Below are 19,745 nucleotides of genomic sequence, written 5' to 3'. Positions count from 1 at the left end.
ATATACACACATACATACATACATACATACACACACATACACACACTTGGTATGTTCCTTTTTTTAATTATTAATATTAGTCTGTTCAGTGGAAAATAAATAAATAAGCATACTTACATGCCGGTACAGACAATCTCACTGACACAAGCTCACTGGTACACAGGCAATCTTACTGACACACACACGCTCATTGACAAACACAGACAAGCTTACAGATAAACACAAACTTAGTACAAACTCTCTGACACACAAGCTTACTACAGATAAACTCACTGCTATACACAAAGATGCTCACTCACTACAGACATGCTCAGTGAAACACATACATGCTCACTGCAGACATGCTCAGTGAAACTCACATACATGCTCACTGCAGACATGCTCAGTGACACATACATGCTCACAACAGCAGGCACACACAATATCACTCTCACTCACTAACTGCAGTGTATTTGAAGCTTACCTGGCACTGTTGGCTGCTGCTGTAGAAGCCCTGGGAGATGAGAACTCAATTTCATGCCTTGAGGTCAGCAGCTTGAGATTGGGGCAGGGCTTGCGATTGGAGGCGGAGCTTGAGTGCCAGAAAGCGCTCTCCCTGCAGTGCTCCCTCCGGCCGCCCTATCCTCAATGCGGCCGCACCGGCCCCAAGCTCCTCCCTCCATAATTCCCTCGAACTCTCACAGTCCGATGGGAAAATTACCAATAATATTACTTTAGGTATTAGGGCTCTCTACCTGGCCCAGAGTGCTGCGGGCCACCGTAAAATGTCTTGGTATGACAGTCCGGGACTGCTGCCAGGGTGAGAAAACTTTTAAGACACCACTGTATGTATTAAAGGCAACATTTACATTTTTTTGAGTTTCAGTATTCATAACCAGTTAAAGTTTGGTCAATGATTAAATGTTGGGTTATATTGGGTTGGGTTGGGTATTGGTATAAACAAACAATCCCTGAAACGGATTTAATAAAAAAAAAATAAAAAAAAGCTAATAACACAAAAATAATGGTTGGATAGTAACCCAGAATGCAATTTATCCTACTACCTAACCCAGATTTTACTGTGATCTCGAAAACCTGCCTTATTTCCAGTGCCGCACGGTAAATTGTTTGTAAGAAATAGTTATCCATATACGGAGTACTTGAAGTAAATAAACAATGTGTGAATCCTTACATGGACTCTATAAGCAGTAGAACAGCTTTAGCTTAATGAGGCAGTTCTGGTGTATAGATCATGCCCCTGCATAGTTCTCTGCCATTTAGGAGTTACAATTACGTTTGCTTTATGTAATTCTAGATACACCTCCCCTGATTGTGACTCACATAGCCTACATGAGATTTAAAAAAAAGTTTCATTTTTGAGGATTCAGATATTGAGGGGATGCGGATTGGCGCGATGCAGTGTTTTATCGCACATGCGCAAAAGCCTCCAAGTGCTTTCCTATGGGAAAGCTCTGGATTGGCTGAGATCATCAAAACTGATGATTTCAGCCAAGGAGGCGGAGCATAGGCAACTGCAAAGAGACCCACACAGCACTAGAATAAGGCAAATAAAATACCTTTTCAACTGGGGCAAAAGGGGTCCGGAAACCTAAACGGTACTGTTAGAACTATAGCGCCAGGAATACACATTGCATTCCTGACACTATGGGGTTCCTTCAATTTAACAAAAAAATGTATTTCCTTTTAAAACCTGATGAAAGTTATTATATTAAAAATAGTGTTTAAATTCACTTTGAATAACGTGCAATGCTCCCTTTAGTAAATATTCCTATAGAGATGTATAACTAACATTCTGGTATTGCAACCTGGAAATTGAACCAATGGTTTACAAAGCAACTTTGTAACATTTACACATTTTGAAATAAGGACTTTTTAAAAGAAAAGAACGAACTTACAACAAAAACCACAAATCTAGATTTTCCTGGAAACGTCAAAGACTAAACATATATAACAGATCCACTGTAAGTTGCAGGAGCACGGAGTTTAAGATTTTGTTTATATGGATTAGTGCATTTACATTAAAGGGACACTATAGTCACCTGAACAACTTTAGCTTAATGAAGTAGTTTTGGTGTATAGAACATGCCCCTGCAGCCTCACTGCTCAATCCTCTGCCATTTAAGAGTTAAATCCCTTTGTTTATGAACCCTAGTCACACCTCCCTGCATGTGACTTGCACAGCCTTCCATAAACACTTCCTGTAAAGATAGCCCTATTTAGGCTCTTTATTGCAAGTTCTGTTTAATTAAGATTTTCTTATCCCCTGCTATGTTAATACAATTATTTAAGGTAAATTACATCTGTTTGAAAGTGAAACCAGTTTTTTTTTTCATGCAGGCTCTGTCAATCATAGCCAGGGGAGGTGTGGCTAGGGCTGCATAAACAGAAACAAAGTGATTTAACCCCTTAAGGACCGGCCTGTTTTTGCGATGTTTGTACGTTAAGGACCAGAGCAGTTTTAACACTTTTGTGGTGTTTGTGTTTAGCTGTAATTTTCCGCTCTCTCATTTACGGTTCCCATACAAGTTATATATTGTTTTTTTCACGACAAGAAGGGCTTTCTTTACATACCAGTATTTATATTATGCCATATATTGTATTTAAAAAAAAAATAAAAATATGGTGAAAAAAAAAAAAAAAAAAACATGTTTTTGGACTTTTACTTGAAAAATCTTTTACTTATCTACAAAAGCTAATGAAAAAAAATGCTAAATAGATTCAAAATGTTGTCCCGAGTTTAAAAACACCCAGTGTTTACATGCTTTATTGCTTTTTTTTGCAAGTTATAGGCCTATAAATACAAGTAGGAAATTGCGGTTTCAATATATATATATTTTAAATGTATCAATAGTGACATTGTTACACCGTTATCTGTCATAAATCCCCGAAACACACCTAACATGTACATATTTTTTAAAGTAGACAACCCAGGGTATTCAAAATGGGGTATGTCAAGTCTTTTTTAGTAGCCACCTAGTCACAAACACTGGCCAAAGTTAGCATTTATATTTGTTTGTGTGTTAAAAATGCAAAAAACGCTAACTTTGGCCGGTGTTTGTGACTAAGTGGCTACTACAAAAGGCTGAACATACCTCATTTGCAATACCTTGGGTTGTCTTCTTTTGCAAATGGTATGCCATCATGGGGCTAATTCTCATTCCTTGGCTACCATACGCTCTCAAAGGCAACCTAACCAATCTGATAAATTTCAATAAAAAAAAAAAAAAGTAAAATCAAGCCTTATATTTGACCCTGTAACTTTCACAAACACTATAAAACCTCTACATGTGGGGTACTGTTATACTCAGGAGACTTCACTGAACACAAATATTAGTGTATCAGAACAGTAAAATATATCACAGCAATAATATCCTCAGTGAAAGAGCTGTTTGTGTGTGAAAAATGCAAAAAACTTCACTTTCACTGACAATATCATCGCTGTGATGTGTTTTACTGTTTTGAAACACTAATATTTGTGTTCAGCGAAGTCTCCCGAGTAAAACAGTACCCCCATGTACAGGATTTAGGGTGTCATAGAAAGTTACAGGGTTAAACACAGTGCTAGCAAATTAAATTATCTGGACTTTTGGCCTGGGTTGGCAGGCAGGTCCCTCAAATTGCAATCATTAAAATTACTTAATTAGGTAAAAATATTACATAAATATGCACGTAGAATTTTAATATATATACATATTTATATATTTGACGTCTACGTGTATATTTATGAAATTATTTATGTAATTATGTATGTGGACATATGTATATTTCGTATTATTTTTATTTATTTATTTATACATAGATATATATATCATTACATTCTAAGTGTATTTTGATATAAATATATATATATCAATATCAAAATACTGTTAGAATAAAATTGCATATATATATATTTTTTTTAATTATTAAAAATTATTTTTATTTTTTGTTATTTATTTTTATTAACATATTATTTGTATTTTATAATAATATATATATACCATATATATAGTTATTATATATATTGTATATATTCGTGTGTAATTTAAATATAAGTGTATTTTTATATTAATATACGTATATATAAATATAAAAATACACTTAGTATGACATTATATATATATACATATATTATATATAGGTATATATAGATATAATACATGTATATATATCATATATATATATATATATATATATATATATATATATATATATATATATATATATATATATACACACATATTTTTTTTTTTACACTGATTGTTTTTTTTTTACACTTTATTTTGGATTTTACACTTGCAGGGAGACTGCCTGTCAGCACAGACAGTCCCCCTGCAGGCAGACACATGGACCCCTATTGCGGTCATGTGATCGAGTGATCACATGGCCGTGGGGTCCTGATCTGCCGAGGGGGGACTGCCCGGGCAGACAGGCAGTCCCCCTGGACCGGGAGGAGCACTGATCGCCGCCGTGGGACCGACGGCGATCAGGTAAGTAGCCCCTGACCGTTATGACGGTTCAGGACCGTCAGCGGTCCAAACGCACATTTTACCGCTGACGGTCCTGAACCGTCAGCGGTCCTTAAGGGGTTAACTCCTAAATGACAGTGAATTGAGCAGTGAAATTGCAGGGGAATGATCTATACACTAACACTGCTTTATTTAGCTAAAGTAAGTTAGGTGACTATAGTGTTCCTTTAATGACAAATGTAAGTTTCATGGGTGATCAGTCTCTGTTATTGAGAATGTTACAAATAATTAGAGCGTTTAATTTTTTTTTTTTTTTTTAATTAGTAAGAACAATTTTTTCCCTGCAATTTAATATCTGCTTTCCTTGTTTGATCCTTTAGCATAGGAATGGTTTCTGCACTTTAACATTAGAGAAATGGCAATGTATTTATCAAGAAAAGATATACAGAGTCAGCCATCCATTAATGCACAATGGAGCTCTATGGTAGATTTCTGTTGTGTTAAAGGGTTACTCCAACCATTTGAAGAATGGGACCTTTTCTGTGTAACATGCCCTATTGGGCACTAAGATACCTCCCCCACATCACTTGCTGTGACTTCCAAGCCCCTCCTGACATCACAGGTGGCTTTGCAATATCACCAGCTTAGAGTGCACGCGTGCCAAGCCAGCGAGGGGAAGAGGGAGAAGGTTTTTTTTTTTTTTAACTACAGATTTTATTGAGAGGAGAACAAAACCCCAAAAACGTTTCCCGCTGTACGTGCTGATGACAGGCGCTTTTTATGCACAGAATTGACATTCAGTAGCCCAGAATTCTGGGCCGCCCACGTCATGTGTGCCTGGGGCTCAACTATATCCCAGCACACAAATTACCAATATATCTGTATGTGCAGTTTTTCAATCTAAAAAACACTGCACATACATACTTTTACCACCATACCACTTCAAAATCAGTGAGTAAAGCTTTTAATTGTCAGGCATTAAAAAAAAAAAAAAAAAGGCCCAGGAAGACCCATAGCATCACCAATATATATAAAAAAATAATAAAAAAAAGTAGATGCATAAGATAAATTTAATATGTCTATTGCAGGAAAAAAATCAAATGGACATAAAATAAACAAACATTTTTGAAATTTTTTTTTTCTCCAATTTGCTTAAAAAAAATGAAAGCATCTAGTTTAAATTTTGAAAACCCAGAGGAGAGAGAAGGTAAATACAGAAATATTGAAAAGTGATAGGTTCCCATCACCTTGAATCACATCCAAAACGTAGAGCCTTAAATTACAGTGGTACCACATCCTGCTTTCTCAATGACTCCGGGAGAAACCCAGTAACATGGCTCATAGCATCTAAGTATGCATTCAGATTGGCTAATAACACATTTGGCAATTAAATCATAAATTGGAAATAAAGAATAATTGGAAAATAAAACAGATCTAAGGGAAATGTAGATTGAACACCGTAAGTCACCCCTCATAAAAATAATGTAAAAAAAGGAAACCGAAGCAAAATGAAAACAAAAAGTAGGCTTTCACTTCAGAAAATGAGACAACATACAAAATAGGTAGACAGTGGATCCCTCTTAAATCAAAAAATGTGCAAAGGTATTGATTTTTACATAATGATTACAACCAAATATATTACATTTAAGCAGCTGTTATACTTCAAGAAATCTTTGACAAGACAAAACACTGCAAAATTAACGTTATGTTATATATTCTTCAAAATAAATCAGCTTATCTTTATATTAGAATTAAAATGGAAGATTTGACCAATCTTAAAAATATACACTTAAATAGGAATATCATTTTGTGAAAATCATAAAAATAATATTTTTTTTCTTCTTACATATACATTTAATACGAGAGAGAGAGAGAGAGAGAGAGAGAGAGAGAGAGAGAGAGAGAGAGAGAGAGAGAGAGAGAGAGAGAGAGAGAGAGAGAGAGAGAGAGAGAGAGAGAGAGAGAGAGAGAGAGAGAGAGAGAGAGAGAGAACAGTAATGAACATTAACATCATGTGCATTAATCCACTGTACTACAATTTAAATGAGACATCAAGCCACCAAAGATTCTAACAGACACGAGCAATTGCAGGCAAGGGAACACATGATCTTGGTGCTAGGAAGGGGAAGGACTTGACATGAACTGTTGATGTGTGTGAGGTTTCTTTTTGTAGGAAGCCCAACGACATACGGGACAACAATGTCTCCCTCCTGCCAACCACATTACAATGCAATTTTGGTGAAAAACGTGACCGCATGGCAAGCCCATAAGCAATGAAGCATTTTCAAAATTCTCTAAACACACAACACATTCAGTACAGTGCAACATGTTGTCAGGCCAAGAAGACCAGTTTGGTTCGGTGTTGTCCTTTGTGCCATGGGATCCATTCAAACCACATTTCCTTTCACATCTACTTCCATTATTTTGATCTTTGACACATGAGCAAGAGTCGTTGGTGCTTTCGGCCAAGGGCTCACTCATTCCACAAGTGGAGTGAGCTTGATCTGTGGATGCGAGTTTCTCACAACTAAATCCTAGGTTATGCTCAACTTCAGAATCACCATCGCTTTCCTGTAATCCTCTGGCTATTTCCTCTTGTGTGTGAATATTAGTGCTGCAGAACTGCCATGTTGGTAGGTTTTTTATGTAGTCTGTGGGTATCAGTGGATGAAGCCATAAATCTGGGAAAGCAAATCGCTCAAGTATCAGATCTGGATCATCATCCCAATCAGAGTGGATAGGAAAGTGATGCAATGATGCTATGGGGTTAAACAGGTAGCTGGTGTACCAATCCCAAAGGCTTGATAACCACTCCAGGTTATTGGCATTTACTTCATCTGCATTATTGTTACGACGCCTTTTCTTTTCAAAATAATCAATGAGCAAACCATGACCCAGGTATGTACTTAGAAAGAGTGCAGAATGTGAAGAGTAGAACATCCAATCTGCCCTCACCCAAGAAGCCAAAGTGGTCGTGTTCGAATATCGGAGTAGTTTCAAGCTATACTCATAGAAGCTATCAAGGTATGGTAGCTGCAGAAACCCCAACACGGGCAGCCATGAAATAATTAAGAGCGAATTGTACGTCCCTAAAGTGCTTATTAGAACCACAAATCTTTTTATGGTAGCTCCTTGAGTGATAAACAGGTCCATCCAGGCCATTAAATTCACCAGGACTAAGCTTAAAACAAACAAATCATTGACTTCTGGTTGCAGTGAACGCAAAAATGACTCCATGGCACAGAGGGATATATATTCTCCTGTATTGTTTCCATACTTGTAGATTCCTTCCGGAGTCTTAAGAACATAAGATGGAGTCCTGTGAATGCCGATTTCTGCCATGTAACTGGTATTATCCCAGTTTCCAACTTTAACAAATATGAATTCCACTCTGCCAGTAAACTTAACACTCAGTGCGGAGAAGAAAGCTGGAGGCTGATCAAGATTGGCAAACAGGTACAGCTTGACCTTATACTGGTCGCTTTTGTTCCATTCTTCTCTTAGATTTTCAGAATTGTATATAGTCTTGACCCGTGAAGCAGCATGGGCTGTTATCCACTTGAAAATATGCTCTGTTTCAATCTTTCGTCCATTGTATTCTTTAAGCATCACATTCCCCTTTGAAGTGCTAGTTTGGGGTACGGACATGATGAGGGTTGACCTAATCCAGCCTCTCTTTTTGCAGTACCTGATAAAAAAAACAAAACAAAATAATATTATATTCACAATGCCACACCAAAAAAGCTCTCAGCCCATCAACAGCTGCCTGACTATATTATCCTAATATTGCAGAACCAGAGAATAAGAAAGTTGGGGGCAGCACAGATGGCCTCCGAAGCCCCTACTACAGGGCTATACAGTTTCACCCCTGCAGGTATGATGGCACCTGGGCACTGCTGCTCCCTTCACATATACAAGCTCAAGTTATAGCCTTTTTAAAGTATGCTGGTTGTTTGGAATTTTATGTTTAAAGTGTTTGTAAGTGGACGCGAAAAGCGTTCAGCATTTCTCCAGGGTCTTAATTTTGGCCCACCCCTTCTCCTATCCAGTGCAAGGACTTATTCTCTATGTGTCTGTCTTTGCCACATATTTTGGCCAGGAAATGCCATGTTATGCACGATTTCTAATAGGTCTCCAAAGTGCAGTCCATAGTCAATGCATGTCTTAAGACCTTGCTAGCAGTACAGAACTAATTTTTATATTATATATATATATTACAAAATTATTTCAATGTTATTTTAATCAGATAAGCCAACAACAAACAAAAAAAAAATCTATTTACGTTTCAGTCCTAACTGAAGGACTGAACATTTTTCGCTTGTCTTATGCCAGCGGTAAGCAACTATTGGCACTCCAAATGTTGTGGACTACATCTCCCATAATGCACGTACAGCCATAGTGCTGGCAAAACATCAGGGGAGATGTAGTACACAACATCTGGAGTGCTAAAATTTGCCTACCTTTTCCTTATGCGATTAAAGCAACATTTGCACTTGAAATTATTTCTAAGCCCCACAAGTGCTTTCTTTTTTGCAACAATTGTATTCAGGTGGAAGATGCACCATCCTAGGCAACATTTCACCTTTCACTTTAGTGAACAATCCTTTCATTCTATGAGGCTTACTCTTAAATGTTCAAGATAAACCAATATGATTGCATCATGCAAACACACCTTTATAGAGATCTGTACTATTGAAGTGAAGTTCTAATTCAGTTAAAGAAGTACAATAGCTTAAAAATAACCAACGTTCATGCAAAGGAATTAAGTCCGTAAAAAAAATAAAAAATAATTGTTGTGAATTCTTTGTTGTGCATCTGTACAGATCCCCTATCAAACATCAGTTGTCTCACACACAGACCACATCACCTCTTTCAGCAGGAGAAAAAAAACAAAACAACAAAAAGCGCCCTCCAGGAATCCCTTTTAATGGTAGAAAGAAAAAAAATAAACCCACCTCACTAAAGACACATGAACCAAGAAACTGTAAATGGATTTCCCAATATAATGTATAGTTTGGCTTTTTCTACCTGAGCGAGATTCCTGAAGGGAGGTTTTCTTTCCTACTACTGAAAGAGGCGATATTGTATTTTTGTGTGACATCTGATCACAGTCTGATGATCATATTACTTTAAAATAAAAATGATACGGGGTGTAGGTTCGCCTGACATTTATAGGATATCTGTACAGGGGCACTTGTCAAGAAGTATTATACACAAGAGACTGTGGCTCAAACAGGTGTTTTCCAATGTGTGTTTGGAGCTCGGAAAGATTTTTTTAAATTGACTTAAAGCCTTTACATAAGGTTCAGTTACGTTTAGGTTATATCTCTTAAACTAAATTAGAACTTCACGGCCATAGTACAGGTGGCAGACAGACAAAGGAGGCAGTGAAGATTCCTAATCAAGACGCAGTGCAAACTAACTATTGGAGATAAGAAGGAAGACATTATAGGAGAAGGTCAAAGACAAAATAAAAAAAGTAAACGGGAGGATGAACAGATGCCAGCTATTCCAAAAGATGTCACACATGGTCAATATATCCCGCTTCTTACGTCAGTGGCATTAATACAGGGGGTTGTACTTGCAATTAAAGGGGTACTACAAGCACCATAACCACTACATCTAATTGCAGTGCTTCTGGTGCGTCTCCCTGCACAGCACAGAGGTGGTGATTAGTATACTGTATGCAATAATATACCCATTAGAGGATAAAGAAATCTTTCAAATTGTCACCTCCTTCCTGGATTTCTATTTTGGCAACATTCACATGGCTGAGCACAATACATAAATTAATCACAGGGGATGTAATTATAAAGCATGTTTATTTTTCATTAGATCGGTAGAAGAACTACAAATATTTTGGGTTATTTGAAAGCCAGAGGGGCAAACAAATGAAACTGCACACCTCAAAGGCAAACAGACTAGATGGAAACATATACATAGAAAAAAAAAAAAAAAAAACTGTAGGAAATATATATATATATAATGAAAAGTTCAGCTATCTTGCTTCTCGAACACACCTTTCCAGAGGGAGCCATAGCTATTATCATGGAGATAAATTATACGCCTGGTATGACATTTTCTGTTTGTTTTCACAAACAGGAAACTTCTATACAGTTAATAACTCCATTGGCTTAAACAACTAAAGAAAACAAGAATCCCTTCTCCTAAGTGGTGAGAGGATGGTGGAAGGAGATACCACCAATTTTATGAATACATTTATTAAAAATGTCGAATGGGAGTATAACACTTTTCTTGAATGAAAATGCCTTTAACTTTTTTGACAGACTGTGGGATTCACAGGACAGCAAATTAATAACATTGAAAATGTACTATTATAATTTCAACAGCCATTCGTTACCCACTCACCTGGGATCACTTGAGCAATTGAAAGTTCCAGTGCGGATGCCAAACTTGGTCACTTTTTTCACCATCTTCTCCCAGTGGTCTTTGCTCACAAGAGGGCTCCTATCATTTGCAACTACCTGCACGTAAGTGAAACATTGATTAGCAATTACATGCAAAAAGCAATTATAAACAAACACTATGTAAAAGAATGCAGTGTTTCTTAAAGTAGGTCCAAAACAGGGTTGCCAGATTCATCACATAACACTTCATCGTGTTGTGGGCAGCACATGAAAAGTGATACCCTGGCAGCATAATATTTTCTGTTAGTTGCTCATAGGACCCTCAAAAAAGAGCCTTTGTTAATCCTTCCTCCAGCATACAAATGATACCATCTTCCATTGCAGAATTTTTCACATGCAGTCCAAGTGACTTGGGTTCACGAAAACAAGAGATAGATCTGGCAACTTCAGTCCTGATGCAACACCAGGTTTTAACAGATACCTCCATGCTTCTGACTTATGGTGGCAGCAGGGATTTAGGAGAAACAGATCATCCCATTGTTTCAAAAATAAATTACGCCTAGAACAAAACATGCTTGAAAGGTATTCAGATTGCTATTTGCATCACTTTCAAACTATAAAAAATCCAATCAAACCATGGTTGAAGTTAAAGTAACCCATGTACCATCATACAGCACTGTAAAACCAGAAGGTCAGACTGTTAGACGTTATCATGGTAAACACATTGAGTGGTCACTTGAGTAGCAGTTTTATGTCCTCTGCTAGTCTACAGCTTGGATCACACTACATATACTGTAAAGAGAAGTCTAATCTCACGTATGTCTAGTACAGGATTTCAAGGCAATACCTGGGCTTGTAGAAAATACTGCTGAGAGAGGCAGACCCTTGCATCCAAGTAAGATATGAAAACAGCGATATTACTGGCTGATTGTTAAAGCATTCTCAGCTCATATTACACAGAACGCACCACAGTCATTAACGTAGAGGGACAGGTTTGTGATGTTATCATATTGCAAAGGGAGGCATGGAAAGTGCTGATACAGGGATCTAGAAAGTCTGTGTTACATAGCACACCGAGCAAGTAAACAGGAGCAACAGGCTGGTGGTATCTATAAAACAAAACCTCTTTCATTTTATACAAATTATTAGTTGGAATTAAAGAGATGGCCAGTCTTGTGTACATCTTGACAACACTGGAAAAATGTTACATTCGAAAGAAAATAAAACAGATATTGTTACATTATTTAAAGCATCATCAGCACATTTCCACTCTATTTTTAAAGCCCTCCACTGTCCTCTCCAATTGCAAAATAAAACCATAGCATACAAAGCCCACCATGACACATACCGGTATTCAATACTCTCCTGACCATGAAAATGTTAGATATTTTCCGCGTTCTTCTCTCCTCCTATTCATAATTTCTCTGCTTGAAAACATTCTCTTAAGTTGACCCTGATCTCTAAAACTCAGTTAGAGAAAGCCTACAACTTTCAATTTCACTCTATTGTTTAGGACCTTTACAAAAGAAACCTTTAACAAGGACAAGTTTAACCCACACTAACTGGACCACAGATTTCACCTATATAGAAGGCAAAGTTCTTCCGTCATGATTAATTCAAGCAGACTTTGCAGATTGCATTAAAATCTAGTATTTCACATAAATACAGCCTCCCCCCTGTGTTAGCAGTGAGAGAGTCAGTTGTAGGAGAGTTATGGGAGTTGCAGTCCAAAAACAAGGAGAATAAGACACCTCTTATGGTGACTAAGTTTGTGTGTATGGTCTTCCTTATGCATGTGTTGTACAGTCTATCAAATTGTGTTTGTGATAATACTGGCCACGCATTTGATCAAACACTGAGTAAATAGTCAGTGATATACATAAGCACAATAATAAAAAATAAGGAGTAGGAAGCTTTTGAAAGCACTCTGTGCAGAATTCTCAGTCCTCCAGTAGAGGACCCGAGAATAAGGACTACACATACCACCCAGGAGGGGTGAGAAAATCAAGTTATCAACCTCCTGGGTTGATAAAGACCCAGAAGGGTTGAAATGTTGATTGCTTTTAATACACTGAAAAAAAAAATCCTTGAGAGTGCTCTCTTTTCTTATACATTGTATGTAGTTGCGCTGAGAAGCACAAAGATATTTGTGGATACATTACATATATATATTTGTTTGGTGAGTGCCAGCATTTGTATATGTGTGTGTGTGTGTATATATGTATATGTATATGTATATATATATATATATATATATATATATATATATATATATATATATATATATATATATATATATATATATATATATATATATATATATATATATATATATATATATATATATATATATATATATATATATTAAAAGTGATATAAAAAAAAAAAAAAAACACACACACACACACAGCCTCCCCCTCCCTCGATTGGTGGTTCAATGCTTGGTGTTTTCAGGCAGGTCTGGCCATAAAAAAATGTAATCTTGTCACATCATATGCTGGACCTTCATATGGCGATAACAGTTCATAGCAAATTATTACACAGAGAATAAAACATGAACATACCAGTAACAATAATATATCCAACTCTCTAGTATCCAGTGACTGCTATACAAAACACCAGGGATGTAATGGCTAATGCCCTGCAATATCAGCTGGCTGTTTCTTGGGCTTTAAGAAACCAGCAATGATCATTGCTAATTTTCGCCCAGCATCAATTCTCCAGTGGAGCACTTTGTGAATAGACTAGTCATTGCTAAAACTGAGGCAGGAGTTTTTTTATTTTCTGAATCACACAAAGTAGTGTTAGGTCATAAATTCTGCTTATGAACACTAAGTAACACAGCTTGTTGAATGTATACGTCATACAGGATGTTAGAAAAGCAGCAGTAAAATGTACCTGCACCAGCCAGATTCCATCTTTTGTGTCTTCCACAAGCTCATAAAAGTGCATTTCACCACTGAAATTGGTGCTGGATATGGCTTCTTCCTCCTCCTTAAGGGCAGAGTACAACTCTCCTTCCATGAGGTCACCTGTAGAAAAAACAAGAACATTATGGAGAATACTGAACATTGAAACCATTCAGGGAGATTACAGCAAACTGGAAATGTGACTCCCATATCTGCTAAATCTTGTTTCTTGTACCTTACAGAATTATTTAAATCCTCTAAAGTTTTAGCCTGAATTCAAATTATGTGTAAAAAGGAAAATGGAAAAAAGGAGGACCATAAATTACATTCTCACATTTAGATTTACAAAAATAGCATATACAGACATCAGACGTCTTACTACAGCCTGTATTGGCTTATTTGGGCAATGTCCTGGGTGGTAGTGATCACGTTTACCCACAGAAAAGCATCATCCCATCTGCTCTGAACTCAAGACTGCATTTATCCCTTGGCTCCTCTGATCACTAGTAAGTTGGTGGCTTCATGGGTCTTTACTAGCTACTGAAGAGCTAGACAAACACATTTCTCTCTTCTGTTAGGTAACAAAGGCAATATAAGAGAGAGAATCCCAAACTGTATCATGTTATATTATACAGTGAACATTGGAAAAGTGTTTGGCATAAACAAAGTAGATAAAGATACCCTTCAAAAGACACGTAGCAAGATTACCGTATTTATCGGCGTATAACACGCACCTCATTTTCAGAAGGAAATTCCCCCCCCTCCCATAGTATTCCCCCCCCTCATCCCATAGTGTCCCCCCCCTTTCCATAGTATTCTCCCCCCCCTCCCATAGTGTTCCCCCCTCATCCCATAGTGTTCCCCCCTCATCCCATAGTATTCTCCACCCCCTCCCATAGTGTTCCCCCCTCATCCCATAGTATTCTCCACCCCCTCCCATAGTGTTCCCCCCTCATCCCATAGTGTTCTCCACCCCCTCCCATAGTGTTCCCCCCTCATCCCATAGTATTCTCCACCCCCTCCCATAGTATTCCCCCCTCATCCCATAGTATTCTCCACCCCCTCCCATAGTGTTCCCCCCTCATCCCATAGTGTTCCCCCCTCATCCCATAGTATTCTCCACCCCCTCCCATAGTATTCTCCACCCCCTCCCATAGTATTCTCCACCCCCTCCCATAGTATTCTCCACCCCCTCCCATAGTATTCTCCACCCCCTCCCATAGTATTCTCCACCCCCTCCCATAGTGCCCCCACCCCCTCCCATAGTGCCCCCACCCCCTCCCATAGTGCCCCCACCCCCTCCCATAGTGTCCCCACCCCCTCCCATAGTGTCCCCTACCCCCTCCCATAGTGTCCCCTACCCCCTCCCATAGTGTCCCCTACCCCCTCCCATAGTGTCCCCTACCCCCTCCCATAGTGTCCCCTACCCCCTCCCATAGTGTCCCCTACCCCCTCCCATAGTGTCCCCTAGTGCACTTTCCCTCTTGTCCCATATTTACTTACCTGTCTTGAAGCGTGGGCCAGCTTCACAGCTCGCACCGCGGTACTGGAACTTCAATTTCAGGTTCCGGTTTCCGGCGGGACTGAAAGGAAGTGTGAACACAATAGTGTGCACACTTCCTTTCAGTCCCGCCGGAAACCGGAACCTGAAATTGAAGTTCCAGTACCGCGGTGCGCGCTGAACAATGGCCGACGCTTCAAGACAGGTAAGTAATTATGGGATATCGGCGTATAACACGCACCCATCATTTCCCCCCTATTTTCAGGGAGAAAAAGTGCATGTTATACGCCGATAAATACGGTAATTAAAGGGACATTATAGTCACCAGAACAACTACAGCTTAATGTAGTTGTTCTGGTGTCTATATCTAGTCCCTACAGACATTTTCATGTAAACATTGACTTTTCAGAGAAAATGCAGTGTTTAGATCGCTCCCTAGGGACACTTCCTGTGGCAGCCACTAGATGTGCTTCCTGGGTCAGTGCTATGCATGGAAACTATGCAATGCATGAAAAAGCTGAACTTTCCCCATACAGATGCATTGATTCAATGAATCTATGAGCAGATGCTGATTGGCCAGGAAGGCATTTGGCTCTGTCCCTGCCCCCTTGGGTGAGATAATCAGAATTGACTATCTCAGCCAATCCAATGTTTTCCTATAGGAATGCATTGGATTGGCTGAGATTGTCAGTTCTGATGTCAGCCAGGGAGGTAGAATGAGGGCGGCGCTGGAAAAAAAGGTAAGTAAAATACTTATTTATGGGGAGAAAAGAGGTGTTCTTATGACCCGATAATGTTCCTTTAAAAACCATGTGGATAATGCCCTGACACCAATGGGTTAATGAATGAAATTAAATATGCAAGGAACAGGTTAAAGAAAAAAAAAATAATTCAGCAAAGGACTTGGTACTTTCAGAACTTCTAAAGGGTGCGACCACTGCAAATGCCAAGGGAAAGCCCATCTGTATGCAGGAATGGAACAGGGAAAGTCTCCCACAGTTATCCAACAACAATAAAAGCTTTGTCTTCTAGGCAAGCTTAATAAAACCTCTTACAATACTGTTGCTTCAGTACAACAACCACCCACAGATAAATTTAACACTTTTGTTACAAAATCCTTATCGATAATAAAGAGAAGGGCTTGTGAGAGTTTATAGACATCGAAAGGGGGAGGAAGGGACTACAAACTAAAAACAAAAGCTGCTTTTCTACAGATCTAGAAATGAATGGACTAGCAAGTTTTTCCTTACTAACCTGAGACACAAAACTGAATTAATAAACCATAAACAAAAGCACTTTTAGTTCATTAGGGAAGGAGAGGGGCAGCCGTTTCTTGGCGTTATTATTTCTGAATTCTGCAGTCATATCAAGAGTCCTGTACAAGCACTGTATAAAAGGGCATCTAATAAGGTGCCCATATATTGGAGCTATGACAAATAAAGCGACCGCAGTCGTATCTCTGTATCTAGAACGTGCTGGGGGCCAGTGGTAAAACTGAATGAGACAGTTGTATCAAAGTCATGCATGTCCCTTTAACCCCTTAAGGACCAAACTTCTGTCCTTAAGGGGTTAACTGGTGTGGCGGGGACACATCACCTTGCTATGGAGGCTGCCAGGTTTACAGGTTGATATCCGCCAAGCAAGTGTGGATGAAGTATCTCCGCTTATTCTATCTAAACCAAACTCTGTGATATACCAGCTGGGGAAATAAATTCTTTAAACTCTGAATTTCACCAAACTTTCATTCGAATGGTAAAAGAAAAGCAGTTCTAGCCAAAAACATCCAACTCAGTTATAGTCACATCTTGGCTAGTTTTAGTCTCATTTGTTTTTAAATACATTACAATTTGGTCTTAAGTGAATAACTCCCTTGAGAATATAATCCTAGATTGTCAAGAAAAGGTTAGCAGTAAAATAAAACAAATGGGGTTAAAGACAAACTTAATGCAAACTTGACGGGTTAAAATATAATGTTTTTCAGTAAATTTGTCACACAACCCATTAGCTAAGTGAAAGTTAAAAGGGAGGTCCTTTAACCCCTTAAGGACACGTGACATGTCATGATTCCCTTTTATTCCAGAAGTTTGGTCCTTACGGGGTTAATTTCATTGGCAAGGCATTCAAGACACTGCTTGGCATACAATGCAAATTAGTGACTCCATGATGCTTTGCTCAAGGACCAGTGAGGGTATGCCCATGTACGGTAATGTGGAAAGAATGATTGAGTATGTGTTTGAGGTAGAAGACCCTTCACCACAGCAAACACTTTACTGAAGTAACAGTCACAAATGTAAGTTGCCTTCCTCCACTAATGGCATGGAACATTCTAACATTTTGGTGTGAACAAGGTTAAATCCCTGCTCACACCAGGGACTCCCAGGTATCAATCGATACCCGAGGCTCCCCTCTTTCAGTTGGGGCCATTTTTAGTGATCCCAGACTGACAGATAAGCTGTATGCAGTGCTCAAACTGAACGTGGTTTTAAAAAAAAAAAAAAAGAAAAAAAAAGAAGGTAATGTTAAAAGAAACACTAAAGCATTAGGAATACAAACATGCATTCCTAAAACTATAGTGACCTGCTCAATGATTATGGCAACCCCCTTTATAAAGGAAAAATAATGTTTACCTAAATTTTCCCCCTCGCTTCGGTGCTCTCTCTATCTATGCGAACATCTGCTATTGGGGAGAAAGCGCCTCTTGTTGCTATCAGTGAGACATGCTAACTCTGTTAACCTCATTGTAAACATTTCTGTTCTACAGGGATAAAATGACAGGGACATGGCACAGATGCCACTTCAGTGAAATTAAAGTGGTCTGTGTGCCTATAATGTCCCTTTAATGGTATGGAGACAGGGATTGACTTAAAGGGAAACTATAGTACCAGGAAAACAATGTTGTTTTCCTGGCACTATAGCTCCCAATAGTGCTCCCCTCCGTCAAGGAACCCCCTTCCCCGTGCTGCAGAAGGGGTTATAAGCCCTTTATGTCACTTACCAGATTCTAGCGTAGATATCCCTCGGTGCTGGTTCAGGGTCTGCCTCTGCTCCTCCCACGCCGGAGACTTAATGCGCGGCAATTACCTTGCTCGCATTAGTACTTCCTCCACAGTAAAGCATTATACAATAGGGTTTCCAGTGACGCTGGATGTCCTCATGCATAGCGTGAGGACGTCCAGCATCAGTTAGGAAACCAAAAGTCACCTAACAACCCGGAAGTCTGTCTAGTGCCGGTCTGGTAGACAGCCACTAGAGGTGGAGTTAACCCTCAAAAAGGTAATTATTAATTAACTTTGTAAGAAACCTAGGATACTGCACCCAGACCACTTCAGTGAGCTGTAGTGGTCTGTGTGCCTATAGCGTCCCTTTAAATGAAAGAAGGGAGGGAAGATATATGCTTCCCCTTGCAGGCGCTTGCTAATGACAGGCATCATTTTTAAACAGATCTAACAGTAGAAAGTCACATCAGGGGTGTAACTGGCCACTGGAACAAAAGTGCATATATCTCAGTATGTGCAGAGTTTCAAGCAGAAGGGTAACACCATGACACTTCTAAAAGCTGAAAAGGTCATGGTGGTTGAAGTAACCCTTTAATGTTGTGTTGGGTGTATATCATATTAAAAGAAAGCTCTTTCTGTCCTTTAGAAACAACAAAACAATATATAGTATGTTTGGGTGCACTTAAAGAGAAATCCCTAAATTGCGTTTGAACATACACATAGAGCAAATTCTAGCTTTCATTTTTGTTCAGAATTTGGGTGATTACCTCTGTCCTTAAGGGCTTAAATAGGATGAATACATATTGCTTTTCTATTTAAAGGGGAGTGACCTTGGCGCTTGTAACTATTTCATTATTCCTCTGCTCAGTGAAACATTTAGTTGTTGAAGTGAGCAATGGAGCTTTGAAATGCATTTGATAATGTCAATGTACAATTTTAGGCAAATTACATGCAACAGAATAAAAATACTAGATTAAAAAAAAAAGCAAAAAAACCACCGCCTCAAATGTATCTCCAGTGCATGTTGCGCAGTGGCTCAAACATTTAACCATACTTGCTCAGACATCTTCCAAAAAAGCAATGCAGGTTCTTTTTTTATTAATTATGAGTCATCCTGCCAAGAGTGTTTACATGCCACACACAGCAGCATGAAAGACTGCTGATTTACACTGGTATACACTCTGTATAACATACTCATTATATTCATTTTGTCTACATATAGCCCACTCTCTTTAGACTTTAAGCTCATTTAAGCATGTAGCTCAAAATCTTCTGTTTCTAAAATGCCAACAAATCACTTGTTTGTCCATTCGTAGCACACTTTGGAATATGCTGGCCAAAAATAAAAATAACATACCAGGTTGTTAAAATAAGGAAAATTGAGTGTGAATTGTGCTTAAATACCGGCTAGTAATTCATGCATACCACAAGTCAAATATATATATATATATATATATATTTATATTTATATTAAATACCATGTTATTTATTAACATGTCACCAAGATACTCGTATACACATCT

General features: G+C 38.5%; 1 protein-coding gene across 2 annotated transcripts in view; it reads right to left on the bottom strand.

Moving 5' to 3' along the window:
• Window positions 1-19,745, bottom strand: part of LOC134614159 (charged multivesicular body protein 3) — a 56,366-nt gene that overhangs the window by 35,493 nt on the left and 1,128 nt on the right. The window contains exons 2-4 of one of the 2 annotated variants that reach the window (XM_063457628.1): window positions 13,715-13,848; window positions 10,818-10,933; window positions 6,406-8,136 (exon numbers count right to left, since the gene is read on the bottom strand). In XM_063457628.1, the coding sequence (XP_063313698.1) occupies window positions 6,564-8,136; window positions 10,818-10,933; window positions 13,715-13,848 (1,823 nt within the window). In that variant the 3' untranslated portion in view covers window positions 6,406-6,563. Of the gene's footprint in view, window positions 1-6,405; window positions 8,137-10,817; window positions 10,934-13,714; window positions 13,849-19,745 lie in introns of those variants that run through there. The other variant, XM_063457630.1, reaches the window with a different exon arrangement.

Source organism: Pelobates fuscus, chromosome 6 (assembly GCF_036172605.1).
Source record: "Pelobates fuscus isolate aPelFus1 chromosome 6, aPelFus1.pri, whole genome shotgun sequence".
Lineage (NCBI taxonomy): Eukaryota > Metazoa > Chordata > Amphibia > Anura > Pelobatidae > Pelobates > Pelobates fuscus.
The sequence above is the reverse complement of the archived record's forward strand: the minus strand, read 5'-3'. Positions and strand labels throughout refer to the sequence as shown.